Source organism: Scatophagus argus, chromosome 11, assembly GCF_020382885.2.
Source record: "Scatophagus argus isolate fScaArg1 chromosome 11, fScaArg1.pri, whole genome shotgun sequence".
Taxonomy (NCBI): Eukaryota; Metazoa; Chordata; class Actinopteri; family Scatophagidae; genus Scatophagus; species Scatophagus argus.
In genome coordinates, this window is record NC_058503.1 from 10,378,105 (window position 1) to 10,398,203 (window position 20,099).

At 42.7% G+C, this 20,099-nt stretch overlaps 1 protein-coding gene across 1 annotated transcript in view; it reads right to left on the reverse strand.

Moving 5' to 3' along the window:
- igsf3 (immunoglobulin superfamily, member 3) overlaps nt 1-15,706 on the reverse strand; it is a 68,029-nt gene extending 52,323 nt beyond the window's left edge. Inside the window, exons 1-2 of the mRNA XM_046403303.1 lie at nt 15,275-15,706; nt 14,700-14,976 (exon numbers count right to left, since the gene is read on the reverse strand). Of these exons, the coding sequence (XP_046259259.1) occupies nt 14,700-14,739 (40 nt within the window). The 5' untranslated portion in view covers nt 14,740-14,976; nt 15,275-15,706. The remainder of the gene's footprint in view (nt 1-14,699; nt 14,977-15,274) is intronic.
- Between the last annotated feature and the right edge of the window lie 4,393 nt (nt 15,707-20,099).

Genomic DNA, 20,099 nt, shown 5'->3' on the forward strand with positions numbered 1-20,099 from the left:
CCGGAGACAACAGAGCACTTACACATACCCCCTAAATCCAGACAGAGCGACAAGTACACCGTTTCCTGTCTGCACAAGCAACTGGGGACTGCAGCTGTGTTTGTGAGTGTGCATATGCGTGTGTGTGTGTGTGTGTGTGTGTGTGTGTGTGTGTGTGTGTGTGTATGCATGTGCGACTAAGTGTGAGAGAAAGTCTGTAAGATGCTGTGTCTGTGGGCACAATGCTTGGCATTAATAATTCACCAGAACAGCTTTTTAACTTCAACATCCTCTCTCGTCTCATAGTAACTTTCTCTTGCACTTCCACTACGCCCCCATCTTTCATTCACTGTTATTAGTGTGAGCGAATTCAGATCTGTGTGTGTATACCAATGGCATACATATGAAAAACCTGATTAAATCAATCATTCTTTATGGCTTACTTTCTCCTAAAGGATCCCCACAGGATTAACCAGGACATAAATTATGAAACCCACTGAATACAACATCTCTAATATTTAGACTTGCTGACCTTGTTCTTAAAGAAAAGGAAAAGAAAAACCTTTTATGTGGCCAAGTGGCAATTATCTGAATATCAGTTGCCTCTGCAGTAAAATCATAAAATATTTTAGTGACAGCAAAAATAGTAAAAAAAAAAAAAGAATAAAGTATTTCAAGCTTGCTACAATATCAAAGACTCCAGCCAAATATGTCCCAGAAATATTACAGGAATGCTGTACAAGGCCTGAAATGAGTGTGTTTTATAATAATTCTATACTTTCCCAGACTGCTTACATTTTTCATGCAGTCCTGCTGAATAATATAACACCTCTTCTGATGCTTTCTTTGCACAAATATAACATAATCAATAACAAATCGTTAGAGCTGGAGTTTTTTCTGTGAGCACATGAAAAGGAGCTGAATAAATAAGCCATTTTAATAAGCAAAATATATATATATATATTTCCCTTTGAGGAACAGTAGCTGTACATAAATATGACTTGTTTGTACATTTTCTATACTTCTGATAAAAGGTCTGTTAAGCAAGGAGGAGGTTTGTGCTCATATGGCTGGCACCTTTTCGGTCATTTGGCACATTGCTTTCCATCTTGTCACCAGAAGCCATATCCTGATAATCATTTGGCCGCTGGCATTAAAAAAAAGTCGGTTAACATGGGAAATCCTTCAACAGTGAGATAACACCAAACGCTCTTGACTTACAAAATGAGATTGTATATTGTATATAAAGTCTACAGTGAAGTGTGCTGACTGAATCTGGCTGAGCAAGTCATGGGATGCATTAGGTAAGAGGCAGCCATCCATTCTGACTCAGGCCTTAGTTCCCTGTTTTTTCGTCAGTGCTATAATCTGGCGGCGCCCAGTCTACCCACATTCAGCTCAGATCAGGTCAGAGCTGTACCGCTGCATCATTGCTTCTCATGTTGCAGCTACTCATCTAGAACTGCTGGAAACATATTACTCATACATCCCGAAAAAGACATACTACGCATACTGTGTCGGTGCACTAAGAGCTTTCCTCTGCTCGCCGATCTCCTGTCATCCTCCTGAAACAAGCTGCCTCCTTACTTCTGATTACTCTCACTCCCTTCCTCCCCTCATCAATCCTTGCCTTCGTCCTGCCCCTCCTCTCCCTCTCTCCCTCTCGTGCTCTGTCTCCCTGTATATTCCTGTCTCTTCTCACTGCCTCGCGGTTCTCTGCGTCTTTTCAGGCAAGATTTAAGCAGCTCTGTGAAACTTCAAAGTGCCCATCGCTCTGCAGGCTGTTTAGAAAGGCTGACAATGACATACCAAACCCTGCAGACCTTCAACTGATCGCTCTATTCCACCAACCTTCCACAATAATCCTATGCCCACAACCCCCACCCCACTCCTCCACCTCTGGCTGTGCTGCCTTGATCACCAAGTGCCCATGTTTTCTCAACAAGGCCTTAGATTTTCTATTATTAACACTCATCTCCATCTCTGCATGCTACTGATGTCTCACTACTGCTCTCCTCCTCCTGTCCTCACTCTGTGTCTCATCTCTCATCTTTGCTCGCCGGCTGTTTCGCACACAGCTCGATGGCTGGAGGCCGGAAACATGCGTCCCGTGTTGGATGATGGTGAATGACCATAGACTAGCTCTCCAAGTGACCTTGCTGTTTGTCAGTTGTAGCATACAGGGCAATGGGAGTAGATGACTCTAGTAAACACACACACACACATGCACGCACGCATGCATGCACGCACATACACACATCCATGCACACAAAGCTGCAAAGAGGATTATGCTAAGTGGAAGGGGGGGTTAAACACTAATCCAATCATTTGTGGCCAGTGTCTTATTCTCAGTGGAAACAGCAGCAAGGCCACTAGCATTCATGCCTACCAGTCATATCATCACTCGTCTATGACACAGGATAATTATACACCTAGAAAGGTGTATAATAAAAACACTGCAGGGTGTAAGTAATATACAGAACATTCACAGCGGCGTGGAGATGTGCTAATTTGGAGATTTGAGCTGTCCATCACTTATTCTCACTTTGCTTTCGCTCCTAATTACATACGCACACACGCACACACACACATAGAAAAACAGAAAACACCTATGGCCTGCCAGCAAAGGCTGAGTCTGCCTTACCACCAGAATACCAAAGTACTGCCAAAACTAAGTTTTGATACTTGTAACAACAATCATAAAGCAAAGGAACCGTCTCTACAACACAGTGTAACATGCAGTATCATGCACACACTTCTTGGTGCATGAACTATGATTCTCTGCTGCTCTTTCATGCAGCCATGCAGACTTCACTTTGTCACCTCAGAAAAGACAAACAAGCACACATGCCAGTTATTTCACATGTAGGCGATTAAGTAATCAGAAGTGGCCAATTAATGATGCATTCACCACATAAATCACGACACACCACACTGCCTTTTGTGATAGAAGATAAACTTCTCTCAAAAGACCCATGAAAAGCACTTCTTATCAGTCAGCTTCTTACTGTGAGTGATGGGGTACGACATAAAAGACAACATTTTCTGAGTTTTGGTTATTTACACCAGAGATTTCTGTATGTGCACTTTCTCTATGCAGTGTCGTGCATTTCCATGCAGTAATCAAAATTTACCAGCATTTTAATCAGTTTCTGATAGCAGTTGTGTGGGGTTTGCTAATCAAATGTTAATAAACCACAGCCACGTAGTCCTGGTGAAGGAGACTAGCTGAGTTTTGGAGTATTAAACCCTTAATATTAACTAATAATGCTGTAATAATAAAATAAGTGTTGCTTATCATGAATGAATAATGATGAGAAATACTAAAGATCTGAAACCAAGTTTTCAGGGTTTAAAATAAACATATCAGTAACTATATCAATACTGTTGATTTTGGCCCTGGTAGTATTCTTAGGTTTCAGATCAAAACCAAATCAAGTCTTGCCCACCCTTGATGCTGTGTGTGAAAGTTCACACTCTCAAACTTTTCAACAAAAACTTTCAGGGAAAGTTGAGGAGCGGGAGAACTTAAGTAACTCCAGCCAGTGAAATATGAATTAATTATGAACATGCTTGCTAGACATAAAAAATGGACCTAGTCAATGTCCTATCTCCCCTGGGGAGGTTCAGACTCATCTCACGGATCTGAAATCTTGTGAAGATTCTCAGACGGCGAGGTAGCGATGGGTAAGGAAAGGATAGCGCGGTGGGGAGAGGAAAAAGAGGAAGAAGGGGGAAGCTAAAGAGAAGGATGACAGCTGCCTCCAGGGTGCTGAACACCACAAAAACGTACTGAACTAAGTGAATATACAAGCATACCACTGACTTATTATGCCACATGCATATGTGTGACAGAGAGAAATAAACGCTGGAGAAAGATGAAGAACATAAGAGTATTTTCCACTCCACACTTCTCAGTGCTGGTTAACCATTCTCCAAAATCACTCGGAGTCTTTCTCCCTCCAGGCTCCTGAAAGCATTTGACCCTGTTAACATCATTACCAGAGAGAGCAAGAGTGTGAGGGAGACAGAGAGATTCCACGATGAGGGAAAACTGGAGGGAGAAAAGATGAAAGCGGTAGAAAGAGGAAACATTTTCATGCAAGGGAAACATTAACACTTAGAGAGGATAGAGGCACGGCTCCATAGGAATCACGTGCATTTCGTGAACTTGTGCGACAAAATAAACTTGTATGTGCTTCTTTATACTGCAGCCTGTGAGATGACAATTTTTCTTTCATTTCCTCACATCTTCTTCATCTAAATTTGACATAAGTGAATTTGTGCCTCTGCTGATGCTGGCAATGGTGTAAAACCATTATGTTTGGTTGTTCATTCACCGTGCATGGCACTGGGTAAGCATGTCATTCCAATGTGAACCATGTAAAGCAGCACTCTTTCTTCACAGATTCTTAGATCACTGATTGATGGGCTCCAGGCAGCATCAAATATTACAATTCAGTCCCCAAATGCAGCTCTTTTCCTACTCTTTGTCCTCCTGCTGGTGATAATCATCATCTGAGTCAGAATGAAGAAACCAGTGTAGCAGGGCTGTCATTAACAACCTCTGACCCTTCCACCAGCTTCAAAACCTTGGACAAATCCCATATGCTCTGCCTGATTTATTAAACAGTATGTCTGAGCGAGGCTGAACATTTCTTCTGAACTGAGGAGAAGATAAATGATTTTCAGTGTTCAAGGGAAAATAGGCTGGCTGCTGGTATCCTGTCAGCTAGGAAGCAGGTGTGACACTCTGTGTGAGTGTTTGACATTGAGCGAGAAGGAGACTACGTGTTTTAACGTCCATTAGAGGGCCAGTTAAAGAGGCCAGCAGGCCTCTCTAACAGCTGACAAACACTTTCAACAACTGCCCATTACATCCACGCAGCTCTAATCAAGAACAAGAACAAGAGAGTACAGCAGCATTCAGCGAGTGGGAGGATGAAGAGGATATACTGTACGTCATTGTTTTATCTTTGTATGACTCAAGTAAAGACAGCCAGGTGGCGTCAGGGGTCCACATGTAGGGATTAAAAGATGTAGAGGGCTGCATGAAAAGGAAAACTTCACTGAGGGAGGTTTTGTAGGCCAGCAGCGTCGAGAACTCCCAGTTATACTTTTCAGAGCCTTGGAAAGCAGGCAAAACAGCCAGAGGGCAAAGGGAGAATCAAACATAAAGAAGCAGACATATAGGCTACCTCGGAGAGTCTCACTATCTCGAGCTGGGGTACAAAGAGTTGACTCGCAAATTCTGCATCTTGCGTAGCTCACTTCTCTCTCCCGCTGAATTACAATAGGGCAGAGACAGTTTGACATTTCAGGAAATACACTCATTCACTTGTCTTGACAAGGGTTAGATAAGAAGATAGATGTTACTCTCATGAGTGTGCACTAAATATGAAGCAGCAGCCAGCAACCGGTTAGCTTAGCTTAGCAACACCAGAGAGAAGCAGAAAAGGTAACAAAATCAGCCCATGGAGGGTTATGTGTTGGACTATTTCTTGGCTGCCAGCAGTAACTTTCTGTAGTCTCTGCTGCTTGCCTGGCAAACTCACAGTGACAACAAGACCTCAGGAAGTTGGTGCTCACAGCCAAGAATTGGTTGTCTTAGCTTTGGACAGAGCCAGGCGATAGCAAAATATGTGAAATCCTGACAGGTAGAATTACTGACTTAACACTGAAGCCTTATATTAAAACTGAAAACCAAACTGAAAGTGCTCATAATGTTTTAATGATGAACAGATGTCAGATTATCAATCGTGACCAACACTGAATCAGTACTGATTCATCCATTATCTAAAATGTGCCTGACATTGAATTTTAGTTGGTTTTTAGTTGAAAAGAAAATGGCTATACCCAAAATCTCATTTTAACAACAAATTTTAAATATTTTGGCAGCAAGCACTGAGACAGTACTGATTGGAGATGTGACCGCTAAAAATACTGAGTTAAAGTAGATTCCACTTAAATCATATCGGGACCTTTCTAACCACAATTCATTGTTAAGTTAATAACTGTTGCTGCTTGTTTCCAGTTATTTGTGCTATGTTAAGCTAACTGGCTGCACACCTGTTCACCACACCTGTTCAGATAATGATCTTACACATTAATGTTTTTGCTTTCAAGTTTTGTGTCAATTCAGCTCTTAGGGGAGTAAAGTCCATGTCAAATCAACATTTTTGTGACTCAAATCTCGAAGCCTGCAGGTCTGGCCTGGGACTCTGTTTTGTGTCACACCTGGGTCATGCTGTTGTCTGCTCTCACTATGCTAACTAGTCCTAATTTATGGGCCCCCTGGGCTACAACAGTCATGACCCCACCTGCGCTGTTGCTCATAACAGCTGGTGAGACCAGGATAGACACAGCAGGGGGTGGGGGAGGGTTAAGGCTAATTCATACTTCTGTGTCAGTGTGATACTGTACACTGCTGGTGTCTGTGGCCAAAAAACTGCGCATATAAACGTAAAGGCTACTGCTTGCTTAGCAGAAATGATTCATGTTTTCACCTATCCGTCTCTGGTGTTGGTAGTATTTGTTAATAGTGTCAACAACATGGAGTAGATCATAATCTGTCCTTCTCTGCTGAACAGCTGCCTCTTCATCCTCCCTCCTACACCCTCAGCTGTTTCTCTTTCCTGTTTAACCAAGATGAAAAAAAGCTTTTTGATTTTCATTGTTTCATCCTGAGAGATCACTTGCATGCAGTGATTCCTCGCTGAACTTTTTAAGCAACATTTTCATCAGATAATTTCAATTTTTTTTTTTTATCAGAGATGATAGACAGAAGGTATTCCTTTTGCCAATTGCCATATGTTGTCTTATGGCTCTATCCCTAAACAGGCAATGATTATTTTGAAACTTTATTAGAGAATGATTACATGACCTGGTTACTTAGCTTTGTGGCAGTGCAGTCAGCCAGCAGAGCCTGTGCAGAGCTATAACTCAGTTAATACAGCATACTCACATATGGCGCAGCTACCATGATATCTTGATGTGTAAATACAATTAAATCATACCAGCTGTGTGTGTGTGTGTGTGTGTGTGTGTGTGTGTGTGTGCGTGTATTTGGAGATATTTCCTTACCAATCTCACTATAAATAAATAATTCAAAGGCAGAGAGACAACAAGAAAGATGGTGAAAATTTGCAGTTGGGTAACAATGTATCTCTTGTCTCTAAAAATAAAGCTTTATGCTATACTGTATGATACCATACTAAAGTGTATGAATACAAGAATTTCTTTCATACTGCAATCAACCCAGGAGTAACAATGTGAGCAATCAATCAACAGCTGCACATAAAGAAAATCAAGTACTGTATATAGGAAGCAATCATACTCCCAAGCATTTTCCCCATAAATATCCCTGTCGACTTGCTTTTAAATTCTAAATCACTGAATGGATCGTAGATCACCGAATATAAGCACTGAACTGAAGGCAACTTTTAAACTTACATTCCATGTTTCTCACTGTCATTTGAAGAACAGCAAATCGTGATGTGGAAAGCAAACATCATTAAATATAAGTTTCAGTGTGATTGTTTGTATGCAGTCTTGTCAAATCTATGATTCTGTGGGTCTCTGAGAGCCTGGTTAGCATTTACGGCATGCCAGATGGCTCAGATGGCTACAGTTCATCTGCGTGCGATGATCAGAGGATGTGGCAGGGCTGCCTGTGAGCCACACGCGAGTGTTTAGTTTAGTTTAGTTAGTGTCAATCACCATTTCCCTAAGGATAAGAGTGTTATCATATATACTAGTTTATTTCTGTTTAGAACAATGTGGGAGACTAGAGAAGGGACAGAGGCAAGTTGTCAAAGTGGTTGATTCATACCAGTCCATACACACACACACACACACACACACACACACACACACACAATCATCTCAGTACATTAAGTGCCTCAATCTACTCTCTCCCTCATATCCATTAACTCTATAAAGACACCTGCTACCCCACTAACCTCATCTACCCAACCCCCCAGTTCAAGCCAACCCTCCCTCAAACACACACACACACACACATCCCCCACCCTGTCTGAATGACAAAGCGCTGCAGCCTCAAAACAAACAAAACTTTCACAAAGATTATGCAGAAAAAAAGCTCATCATAATATCCTGTCATAAGCAACTGTTACACAAGAGTCCACTGAATGTTTGATTGTTTGAATGTTAATTGTTGTATAAGTATGTGAGGCTCTAAAAACACTCAGCTATCTTCGGTCATTATCCATCTAGTGCTTGTGCACAATTAAGCCTGACAGCTGTATCTACTTTATGTACAGTGGTTGGTTTGTCTATGACTGGCAGCTTGCTATCAGGTCCCACGTTTGCGCAGCAAGCTGTAGATTGGAAAGGAAACTAATTAACTATTAATTAGTCTACTTCAAACAGACTTTTTCTGCCATTGTCAGTCATTTTGCCTTTCAGGCAGCAAAAGACATGCGCTTGTAAATTCATGCATTTATGCATAAGCAATTAGACACAAACACACACACACACATGCATCTCCTTGGCTTTAGGTGTAAAGCAGAAAAGAAACACATTAAGAGAACACAAAGCAAAGTGAGTGAAGTGCTCTTCATCACTTCATAAGAGGATTTAAAAAAAAAATTGAGGTCGATCATACATGGTGACGTTTATTCATGTACACACACCTTTAGCTGAGCATGTGCCACTGAATGCGCATCAGCGGTGTGCAGGTGGGGAGCAGTCGCCATAGTTACGGCACTTGGTGTGTGTCCCACTAGCGTGGTATCTGCTCAGGTGCAGGATCAAGCAGGGAGTAGGGGAGTGTGGCAGCACCAAAGAACAGCAGCTCGGAGTGCTGTGTGTGTGTGTGTGTGTGTGTGTGTGTGTGGAGGAGTAAAGTGGAATTCTCTTGGCGTCCAGTCGTCATCACTACCAACACAGAACAGCAGAACGGGGAGGAGCCGACCAGATCCCAAGGGGAAGGGGGCTGGGTTGGTCTTTTAACTGGACAAGAAAGGTGTTCGTAAACAGTCCAAGGTATATGTGGTTGTTAAACACAGAGTCTTCCTGTGAGGACAGTGAGGAGGATGAAATTATCTGGTTTGGATCACACTTGGGAGCAGGTTCTAATTAGTGTGCTTTGAAGAGGAGGTGGGCTGGGCATGGTGTTGTTTAGAAAAAAAAGAGGAGTGGGGGAGGGAAGTCAGGGGCTATTCACTGGAAGAGGAGGAGGAGGAGGAGGAGGCAGCTGGAGTGCCGTTTGAGTGAGCAGAGGCATAGATACATGCAAATCGGCCCAAAAGAACACTTAAAAGGTTTACAAACTGAATGGCTAAGGGGATGTTGTTGGGCGGTTAACACCAAACATGAGATACGATCTCAGGCATGACGAGATGTGCAGGAGAAGCCAGGCAGCCCTGGCAGGGAGTTGTGATGCGGGAGAGTCCTGACAGTTAACTAGAGGTGATGCTGCTGCTGTGGACTCAAACTCAGACACAAAGCAGCCGCTGCCTCTGCTCCAGCGTCAGCTCCAGCCACTTTACTGATTCACTGTGGCAGGCAGGAAGTCTCCCTCAAGAACTTTGCTTCACTTCACACAGTCACTCATCTCCCCGTGTGAACTGGAGAGAGACTTCAGCTCAGATCTGGGTCACAGGGGAGGATCATCGTTAAAAAAAACAAAAAAAAAAACAGACAGTGCATGAGAGGACTAGCTTTGATTATCCACCACTCTGAAGTTTAATTTATTGCTCGGCTAGCAATAAAGTTCAGTCAGTTCAATCTCAAATTTCACTTGATCTCTTCTGATACCTCTATTGGAGGAAAAGTACCTTTATTCCCTCACAATAACTTTTCACCTTTCAGAGGACAGAGCATGGAGGTGATAACAGGGGGCAGTGGTTTTGTTGTAAAACTACAGCGGTAGTTGGGTGTGAGTTTCTGTAGCAGGCTGTGAAGTCTGGATTACAGGGCAATTATTTTCCCTGTGGGTAGCAGACACTTGTAACCAGCGTTCGACTTGCCTTTAGGTGCACCTCATGCAACCAAGTCCGCAAGCAGAAAAACCTGCCCATGCATGCACAATCACACTCCTCTTGTTCAGTTCTATTGATCCACGACTAATAAGACATCTCAGTCTTGAGAATGACCTACAAGTGGCCCGTGTTTTCATCACGCATCTCAACATTACTGAGTATTGACTGAAACCTACCACACAGCTGTTGGATGATAGCCAGGCTGACAAGTTTGCTTCGGCTTTTCTGTCGCTTTCTTTTTTTTTGTCAGTTGAGTCGACAATGTTATGATGTGAAAAAAAAAAAACAATAGCACAAAAGGCGTCTTGTCATTGGTTTACACAAAAACACGGGTCTGATGCTTGTGATACAAACAAGCGGGAGCAAACAGCACCGCCAGCAGACAGCTGCACAAGCCTGTATTTCCCCTAACAGAGACTAGTAGGTCCTCTGCTTCTGGTGGCAGGCAACAGGCAAAAAATAATGAGTAACAAAACCTGGGACAGTGACATGCATACACACACCAAACTTTTCCATAGCACTACATCAGCTATGCAAACAGCTAGACAGTGAGTTATTGCATTTGGCCTCACTGTCTAGACAGCACTGTTCTAGTGTCAGCTGAGGCTTACAAACACATAGATAGCATTCCCAGTATGGTAACAGCTGACTCAAGATGTAGAGCAAAGAGACAATCCGGTTTGACCACACACAAGCGAAAATCCCTGTCGTTTTTGGGTTGGGGGCTTCCAGCTGTCATTCTTATTCGGGACAGAGGACAGGCTAGGGCGGGCATCAGGGTGTGGCACTGCAAACTTTGAATCCCGACCAAGTTTGAAATGCCTGTGACTTGACCTCAACGTTCCCGCGGCAACAAAAACTTAAAAGTACATAAAAATAATTATGACGCACGCGTATCTCATTTGTTTTAATGCAGCAGTGTATAACAATGTAACTTCATCTTCATTTGCAGAATGGCACAGCATGTGAAGTTAGAGTTTCTTTTGCTGTTAGTTGCAAACTTGTTTCACATTCACAAATGCACACACTTTAATGAGTATGCCTGAAATGGAAAATGAGATTCTTCGATGTCTAACTACTTTCCAGCATTTGTGACAACTGTCACAGCGCCACACGGACAATCAAATCTACACTTAAGTGCCTTCGAGTGCTGCCCTTCTCCAACTGCAGCTTTGAAAAAACAAAAAGAAAGCAGAGTAGTTATTCCTAAAATGGAAATGAGCTCTTAAGTATCTTCATGTTGTTTGATTGGGCCAATTATGGAGGGCCAGCTTTACACTCTGTCTGCTGATAAGCACAAAGTTTGATGGTGTCACGACAACCACTTAAAACTTTTCGCTTTTCAATCAATAGCATTGTAATGAGCCAGGATAACGGGCTATTGTTTTGGCTTCTCTTATGACTTTAAACCGATGATCAAAAATAGCACCAAGAATCTGAAAACCTCGACAGATAAGGCTGACTGAAAGGAAACAAGAAAGCATCAATCACACACACAGGGAGACAGAAAAGAAATGGAAGAGGATGAAGGATCACAACTGTTTTCGCAGGTGGCACTTCTTTGAATAAAAAGCATGTACCGTATATGTTATATTACTGCTGACCCTTTCCCAAAGCACAGCGTTTCAACTTTCTGAATTTATTTTTTCCTCTTCAGGTAGGCTTTCATGTATTTCTGCATGGAATCCCGAGCTGTGTATTGCATCACAGTGAACACCATTTTTTCATTCCAGTTTCATCACATTATTGTTGTATTTGAATGCAAACGATCCATGTTTAAAGCCAGTCATTATATTTTCATACCTCACAGAAATGAATGCAAACTAACATATGAAGGGTCAACTAAACAATCAAACAGACCAAAAAACTGAAAATGCCACAGCAAAAAATAATAATAATCGGCTAAAACATGCAAAATCGCTGGCATGGCTGTTAATGTGTCTGACTTATGGTGAACATTACGGTAAAAAGATGCAGCTGCCAGCGTATACTTTAATCCTTTCAAATAAGTGAACACACCCCACATTAAGCCAACCCTTCTGAAGAATGTATCCACATCTGACATAGGAACGTGCAAATTCATTCATAACACGTTCAAAATATAGTGTTAACAGGGGGTGGGGGGGGGCACCTGGCCTACTGTGCTGGCAAGGCTAAACAAGATATATAAATGTGTGAATAACCGCAGGCGGTAGCAGAATTTGCATCTTGTCAGACATAAGCTTCGAAAATTTTCCTCTGTACAATGTGAAGCTGCTCTGAGACCAGCTGGTGAACAGGACCAACGCGTCTCAAACAGGATGAACGCAGGCTGCTGTCCTGTCCTGCCCAGTAAATGGAAACCATTCAGAAATGTCATAGTTGACCAAGCCAGAATCGCCATATTACATTTCAATTTAGTTATACAAACTAGGACGTCTTGAGTACTTTAGATGGCTCTCTGTTTCAAACACACTCTTACACAAACAGAAGTACATCAAAAAAAAAAAAGCATACTGAGTTACCTCACGCAGAAAATATATGACATCGTTCTTGCTCTCTGTGGGGAAAAGAGGAAGACGTCCTATTTGTAAAGCTAATAAACATTCGTTCCTTCAGGCAACTCTTTATATGCTTCATATAATAAGCTCTGCTGCCACAAATAAGTGCATGCGTGCGCACGCACACACACACACCTGGTTGCAAACTCAGGAGCATTAATAACCCCGGCATAAGATTTACCTGGGAAAACACTGTGCAAGAGGCACCTCTGGCTTTAACAATGACTGATGTGGTCTCCATCATACACAGCTGTCACCCACCTTTATTTTCTCCTTTTTTAAAAAAAAAACAAATGCAAATGCAAACATGTACAGTATGGCAGCTCGCAAGTATGACCAAATCAAACAGCTGATCACACACAAAAGCCTGACACACGCACATCTCATTCAACACAGGTGCCGACGTGCACACTAGCAGACTGATAAAGAACTGATTTTATGGCTCTTAGTTGCCATATAATGCACTGGTGCTATCAGTGCAATACTTAAGCATAGTTGTAACTGAGACACTTTCAACTTCTAATGAGCACTTTGTCAGAGTGATATGATGAATTAACAGTATATAGAGATGGTGCAACACTTTAAACTGAAAGCTGTTTGGTCTGTATAAAAACACTCAGACTGGTGGTTACTTTGTGATGTACAGCTGATCATTTATGTGGTCCAACTAACGATTAATTTCTACTGATTAGTTTCATCCATATATCGCGGCTTCCCAGAGCCCGGTGCGACGTCTTCAAACTGCCTTGTTTTGTCTGACCAACAATCCAGTCTCAAAGACATTCAGTTAACGATCGTGAGCTGAGAAGTTAGAGAATTCTGCCGTGTTTGTGTACCAAACGGCGTAATTATCAAAACTGTTGCAAATTTTCCGTTGATCAACTCATTTTTCAGCTCTGTGGGATTTATCTGCCAGATAACAGGTCTAGCAGGACTGCCAGCCAGATATCAACGATGATGCTGACAACATAGTATTAGGAAACAGCACGAGTCCTCTTTGTGACTTGGGCCAGTGGTCCCCATGTACACACACACCACATCAAACAAAAAATACTCCTACTCAGCACCTGAAATGTTCCACACCATCCCAAACTTCTTCCCATGATTCATGATTATTATGTAATATGTAAACCCTGCCTTTCCCAGCCTACACTATAGATCTGTATTGTGACAGAGTGCAGTCGTCTCTTCTGCACACAGTAAATCTCACATTTTTATTGGAAAAAGTCACCGACAGCCCACATCCCTGTGAATGTGACTTCAGAAGTGCTGAAAGCGAACGTGAAGCAAGGCACAGACTGGTAATCCTCTTGGCCAAGTGGGGGCCTTCAGTGGGCCGACTTTCACTCCCACTCCTGCCCTCCCCTCCGCTCCCCTCCTCTGTCCCCCCGGCAGCGCTGACAGGCCTCCCCATCCAGGAACAGAAAAGCCATCTGGTGTTTGTTTGGGACAGTTCGCAGGCAGGATGTACTGTGTGTGTGTGTGTGTGTGTGTCAGCAATCGTTCCTGTATTGGATGTGTGAATGTGTCACCGAGTGTCACCAGGCCTGCATGCTTGAATTCACATTCATTTGTGGAATCCAATAAATTGCAGGTAAGCGCAAAAAGTCTGCAAACAGAACAGAGTCTGGCTTTAGATCGACAGACGACTTACTGGACAACAAAGCTTGTACCAGGCGACTTCGCATCCACTGGGCGACTTCATACCCTCAGGGTGTTCATGGTGTGTTACTCAGGTATGTCTATGGTGTGTTTGTGTGAATACCCAAACACTGGAAGTGTGTACTTAAACATGTGTGTGGGTGGGTTAATTACAGACAATAGCAGGTTGTCTGTATGATCAGGCCTTGAATACAAGAGGTCAGACTGTATAGGGTTAATCTGTGACTGAAGTCCAAATATCACATTAACCTAGTTCAACACACACACACACACACACACACACAGCTGTTCACAGGCATCTGTCATTATTGCAGTGATTATCGATGTAGCCTACTTCCACCTGACTCATGATGACTAGTGGCTGCTCTTGCAACTAACCTGCACAAAATCACGTGTGTCATACAGGTGTGTCGTGTCTGACACACAGCGGATTCATCGCGCATCCAAAAAAAAAAAAAGAGTGGGAAAATTTCACGGCACAAATTAAGGCTGAAAGCTTCCTCTGATTACTCACCGAGCAGCGCGCAGGCAAGAAGGAGCGCACCGGTTGCCATTGTGCGTGTTGTCCCGCAGATTCACTTCCAATATTCCCTTTAGGTGAGCTGGTTATGTCTGGTCGGTTTCTGACCGTGTGGCTGAACCGCTGGTCCTGAATCAGAATGAGGGAGGAGGAGGAGGTCTACGAATCCCGAGCGACAAAAGCGGCCGGGGCTTGTCTTGAGAGTGCAATCCACAGCCGGTGAGTCCGGCGGCTTGCCAGAGTCGGACTCACCTCTCCAGTGTCCTCCTGCCTAAAACAAAAAGGAAAAAAAAACAAAAAGGCTCTCGCTTTCACCCTCACCTATCCGCTTTTATCGATGACGACGTGAGCGTATGGCAGACGCCTGAGCGACCCAACCCACTCCCCGTTTACTACGCATCCGAGACTGCGGAGGCGATTCACACTCTCAGCCCCCCTCGGTACAAGACAAAAAAAGTCCAGCGTGACTTGCGCGTATATGGAAACCTGCTCAGTAAATGAGCTCACAGGATCTGACAGTGCAAGGCGGTATGGAGTCAGCCTGAAGTCCTTCTGCTATTATTTCTTACCTCCCCGTCTCTGATGTGGGAGAGCAAATCGCAGTCCAAGCAGGCTCTGGCTTTCTCCGCGGAAATCCCAGAGACTATAATCAATCTCCCACTATCGCTCCGCAGAAAACCCAATGGGCGGGCGCACTAGATGAGGTAGACAAGGCTTTGTGCTCTGACACAATACATCAGCTTAATCAATGAATACTTTCACTCCAAACACCGGATTCCCAGTTGTATTAGCAACGCACCTAAGACTGTGTGCCCTAATTCGAAAATGCGCCCAAATTTCTACCTGACAAAAAAACAAAAAATAAAACTACTTTCCTAAAACACTTCTGCTTAATTCTAAACCGTCTGGCAAATGCTGAGACCTGGTCCCAGAGAGACACAATACAACGCGTCTCCTCCAAGGTTGTTCCCTGTTTCCTGCTTCCTTGCAACCTACTTTTGTTTGCCTGGCAGTTTTGAAAACTTAGCAGCGTGCTGTCTGTCCCCACCCCCTCCCCTATCCAGACCACGCCCCAGTCGTGTGGGACCCCGCAGTCCACTGTGGGTGAGGCCACATTTGCATTTCTGAATTTAAAATATCTAGTCCAGGACGTTGAATAGGTTAAGCGAAGTGGAGGGTAATTAAACCTCTGAAGCTAGCAATTTTCCCAGCTTTTTATTTTACAGGGTAGAGTTTAACCACCTTTTGAGGCTGACATGAGTGACATTATACTACATATTAAGTGTATAATGATAGGGCCTTTCAAAGGGGGAAAAAAAGTAAATCTAGAAGAAATGAAACTAGACTATTCATTTATGGTGTTTACTTGTCTTGGGCTGATCACAAAAGTCACTTTCTCATGCATAATTTACCCAGCAGTCTGAGTGTTATAGACACAACATCACTCCCTCCCCTCTCTCTCTCTCTCACACACACACACACACACACACACACACACACACACATATACACACACACACACACACACAACTGGCAATCAACATAATGAGGTGCCACTCTGCTTGGAAACTGTAGGAAATATCAGAACAAACACATTTTTCCCCCCCAACACATTACAGTTCATCTTTCAGAGCTGCAAATTCCACCCTTCTTTGATTCACATCATAAGTAGCTAAACCAAACATTATTTTGACATATGCTCAGATTTATTTGCACGACTCTGCTGCTGCAATATTAGCAGGATCTCAAAATAGACAGGGTGAATGGGAGTTTGCAGGGAAACAGAAAATAGCACAATGAGATAATACCTCTTCGGTGTGAAGCCGAGACAGAGAGTTGCTATCTGGAAAGGACAGAAATATAGAATCCAAAAAGCTCTAACTTAGTGAAACTCAAAGCTGCCTCCTGTGTAATACATAAATAAATGAGCAGGCCTTTGCATGTGCATACAAAAAGTAATTGCAATGGACCCATCTGGTATTCTCTTTATCAGTTGGGAATTTCAAGTTCCAAACTGCCTGAATGCAACATGAATACCATTTTTTTGGAAGCAGTAAAAATGATTCTCCCATTGCTGGGCTCAAAGATTTCAGCTCAGATAAAACTTCCTGAACAACCGTTGAAATGTGTCTTGGCCCTGAGGCAGCAAGAGAGAGAGAGAGATGTTTACAGAATGCAGTCCATTAATGAACCTTAACGTCACATCTGAATAACAGTTTAACCAAACAGTTTAATCAAATAACAGGAAAAAGCATCTATTTTGTCCCTCCTTCTGTCTAAAACTGTGTCATGGTATTAACAAAAAAGAGAGACAGCTTTCATCATGTTTATATAGGGAAAACAAAGGCTTCAGTAGACACCGCTGCCAACAAAAAGTAAGCCAGAATGGGATTAGACGCTGGTATGAAGCACATGGGCTGTTGATTCAGCTTCTCCAAAGGTCTATCCAGGTCCAGCATAGCTGAATTAATATGCAGCCAAACAGGGCTCGCTAGGTAGGCCATGTGCGTTACACCTGGTTTGCAGCACCTAAATTTAGCTCAGTTCTCCACAGACTCCTTATTGCATGGACTAGTAATGGCACAGTTTGCACCGGCAGGCGGCTAAAAGGCAGCTGTAACGTCATTTGAGCCAAGCATCATGTTCGCACCGAAGACGAGATCACCTCTGAACCCCTTCACACCGGTTTTGGCTACCATCCACAAGTATGTTTGCTTACAGGGAAAAAAAGGGGGGCTTCAGGGGGTTGTTTTTAAGTACAGTGGATGCTGGGGATCACAATAGGTCTCCATGGAAACAGAGGAGTCTGCATTGTGTGCACTTCATAACGGGGTCCATCACCTAGATAAAGCCTTGATAGCCAGTGTCTTTTTTTTTGTCAGTGTCTTGTGTAATCGTTCAGCGGTCGTACAGGCCCACTTGTTATGTCCTTTTTTTAAATCTTCACATTTCACTCCCCTTACAGCACTATCTGTTGAGTTGATGTCAGCAAGGTTACACAGTATGGCTGAGAGAGGCTCGATGTGGAGAAAGATTTGTTCTCTTATTTCATCATGCACACATCTTCATAGTATGTCCCAAAAGTATATGAATGATTTATTGGGTTTCTCTGTGAATTTTTCTCTGGTCTCACATGAGTATGACAGTTTTACACAGAGGAGTGCGTAAAGGCAACTCACACACAAACACGTGCAAGAACACAATCAGATGCAAACACTGATACAAATACGAGCATGCTGATGTAAGTGTCACTTCAGATTGTGGAGGGTGGTTCCTCATTGAGACAATAAACACACATGTGAAAACATATGTCTGGCAGAAAACATGGAATCACTTGTGAGCCCACTTTGTTGATGACTCCTTACTGTAAGCCAGGCTGCACAGGGAATACTGTTATATAAATGATTCTTGAAACAAAGAGACGACCATAAATAAGTAAACAAAAGCTCTTTGTCCTGATAGAGTCAAAAAGCAATAGAAAGAAAAAAAACTTTTGAAATGTCTTCTGGCCACGTTTATTCTAACAGGCTTCCCTAAGAGGAGTGAGATTGATGGGGAAATAGTCCAGATGGTGAAAGATGGATGAAATATAAACAGTGAAGGAAGAAAATGTAGCATTTCACTGTCAAGCAAAAGTTATGTTGCAATATGTGGTTCGTATGAATTAAACATGACTACAACTGGGGCTATGAGGTAAAAAGGATTGGAAGTTGCTTATGGAGAGAGCAACTGTTGTGCAAAAATCTGCAAAATACTTCAAAATTCGCCATCAAAGATATGCATTCATAATCAATCATTTCTCCTACGCAGAATTTTCTACAGCTTATGTTAGAGGGCCATGAGTGCATTTTGAGTTCATAGACTTGAATGTAGAGTACATCAGCCTGACATATTGTACTGTATATACTGTGGGCTGACTAACAGACAGCAGGCAGAAGGCAACACTCCAGCTGGGACCAGCCACAATCGAGAGTGCCACTCTTCTATCTAGGATTTAATGTGAGCTGAGCCACTACACAGTCGCAGTAATACAGACCAATTTCTCACGCCACACTTCACATCAGCTCGGGAGATTAAACTCTGCATTGTCAGATAACCTTTGATTATCTACAGCTGAGGCTGGTGCAGTCAAATATGTAATTTTGTGCCATCCACAAACTGTTTTTTTTTTTTTAAACAAAATCAAGCTCAGTTATACCAACACACAGCCTAGCACATCAAACTTACGCTGTACACATTCATAGCCACAGTCACAGAGCTTTATTTTATATTGTACTAGCCTGCTAAGAGCTCAAATCACTATATTTTCCAGTGGGTTAATAATTCATCAGTGGTACTCTTAATGTAGAGTATTAATATGAAATGACTGTCAAGCTTCCCATTTTCCCCCTTCTATATGTCTGTGTCTCCTTTTCCATCCTTCACCTCTGATAACCTTTTTGTCTCCCTTTCTTTATCTCCCTTATGTCATCATCCACATGCTACACAAATGTCTGGTCTTTTTTTTTTTGTCCATTTGCTCAAGCTCTGATTGCCATGATTGCTTCATAATTATATGTACCGGTACTTCTGTACGAGTCTAAATGGGTGTTCATCCTTTCGCGTACTTGAGTGTGTTTGCCCTGCGATTTTTTAAAATTACCTTGAAGCAGATGTGTGTTTACATGCGCGTAAGAATGCGCACGGGATTGCAATAACACACAGCACACACAGGTTTTACACTTGAGTTCAAGCATCCACTCTTTCCCTTGTACCTTTGCAGGTGGTTGTAACAACATTAATATATGTTTATTCACATCACCATTGTTTTCAAGTTACACCACAGCTGGAACTGCAACAAGGACCTGAAATCACATGTAATTTTCGTAATCATTAGCTGACAGGTGGTTGCAAGAAATATCCTATATTTATTTAATTGCAAATGATTGCTGTGGCCGAATGTGACAATTAAAAGCCATTGAACTGAACAAGTACCTGAATGCCTGCATAACAATAGATCCTTTAGCTCAGTCTGAGTAGGCTTACTGTTGCAGCGTACAGCAGCAGAGCCACCAGGCTACACTGTAAAATGATACGATTAAAACAGTTTCTGGAAGGCTAAAATCCTCCGGCGTCATGAAAAAGGACATCTGTGTACAATTTTTGGCATGCAGCAGGATTAATTTTCGGGAAAAATAATTTTCATGTGTTGATGTTGCATTCGTCTGTCTGTCGGTCTTTTGTCTTTCTTTCTTATCTTGATTATGTGGGTGTTGCCCAACGTGCAAACACAGCTGAATGTCATACATTATTCATTTGCAACGTACTGGACAAAGTGACACACACATCCCCACCCACCCACATATACACACACACACACACACGCATGCACACACACACACACACAGATGCTGC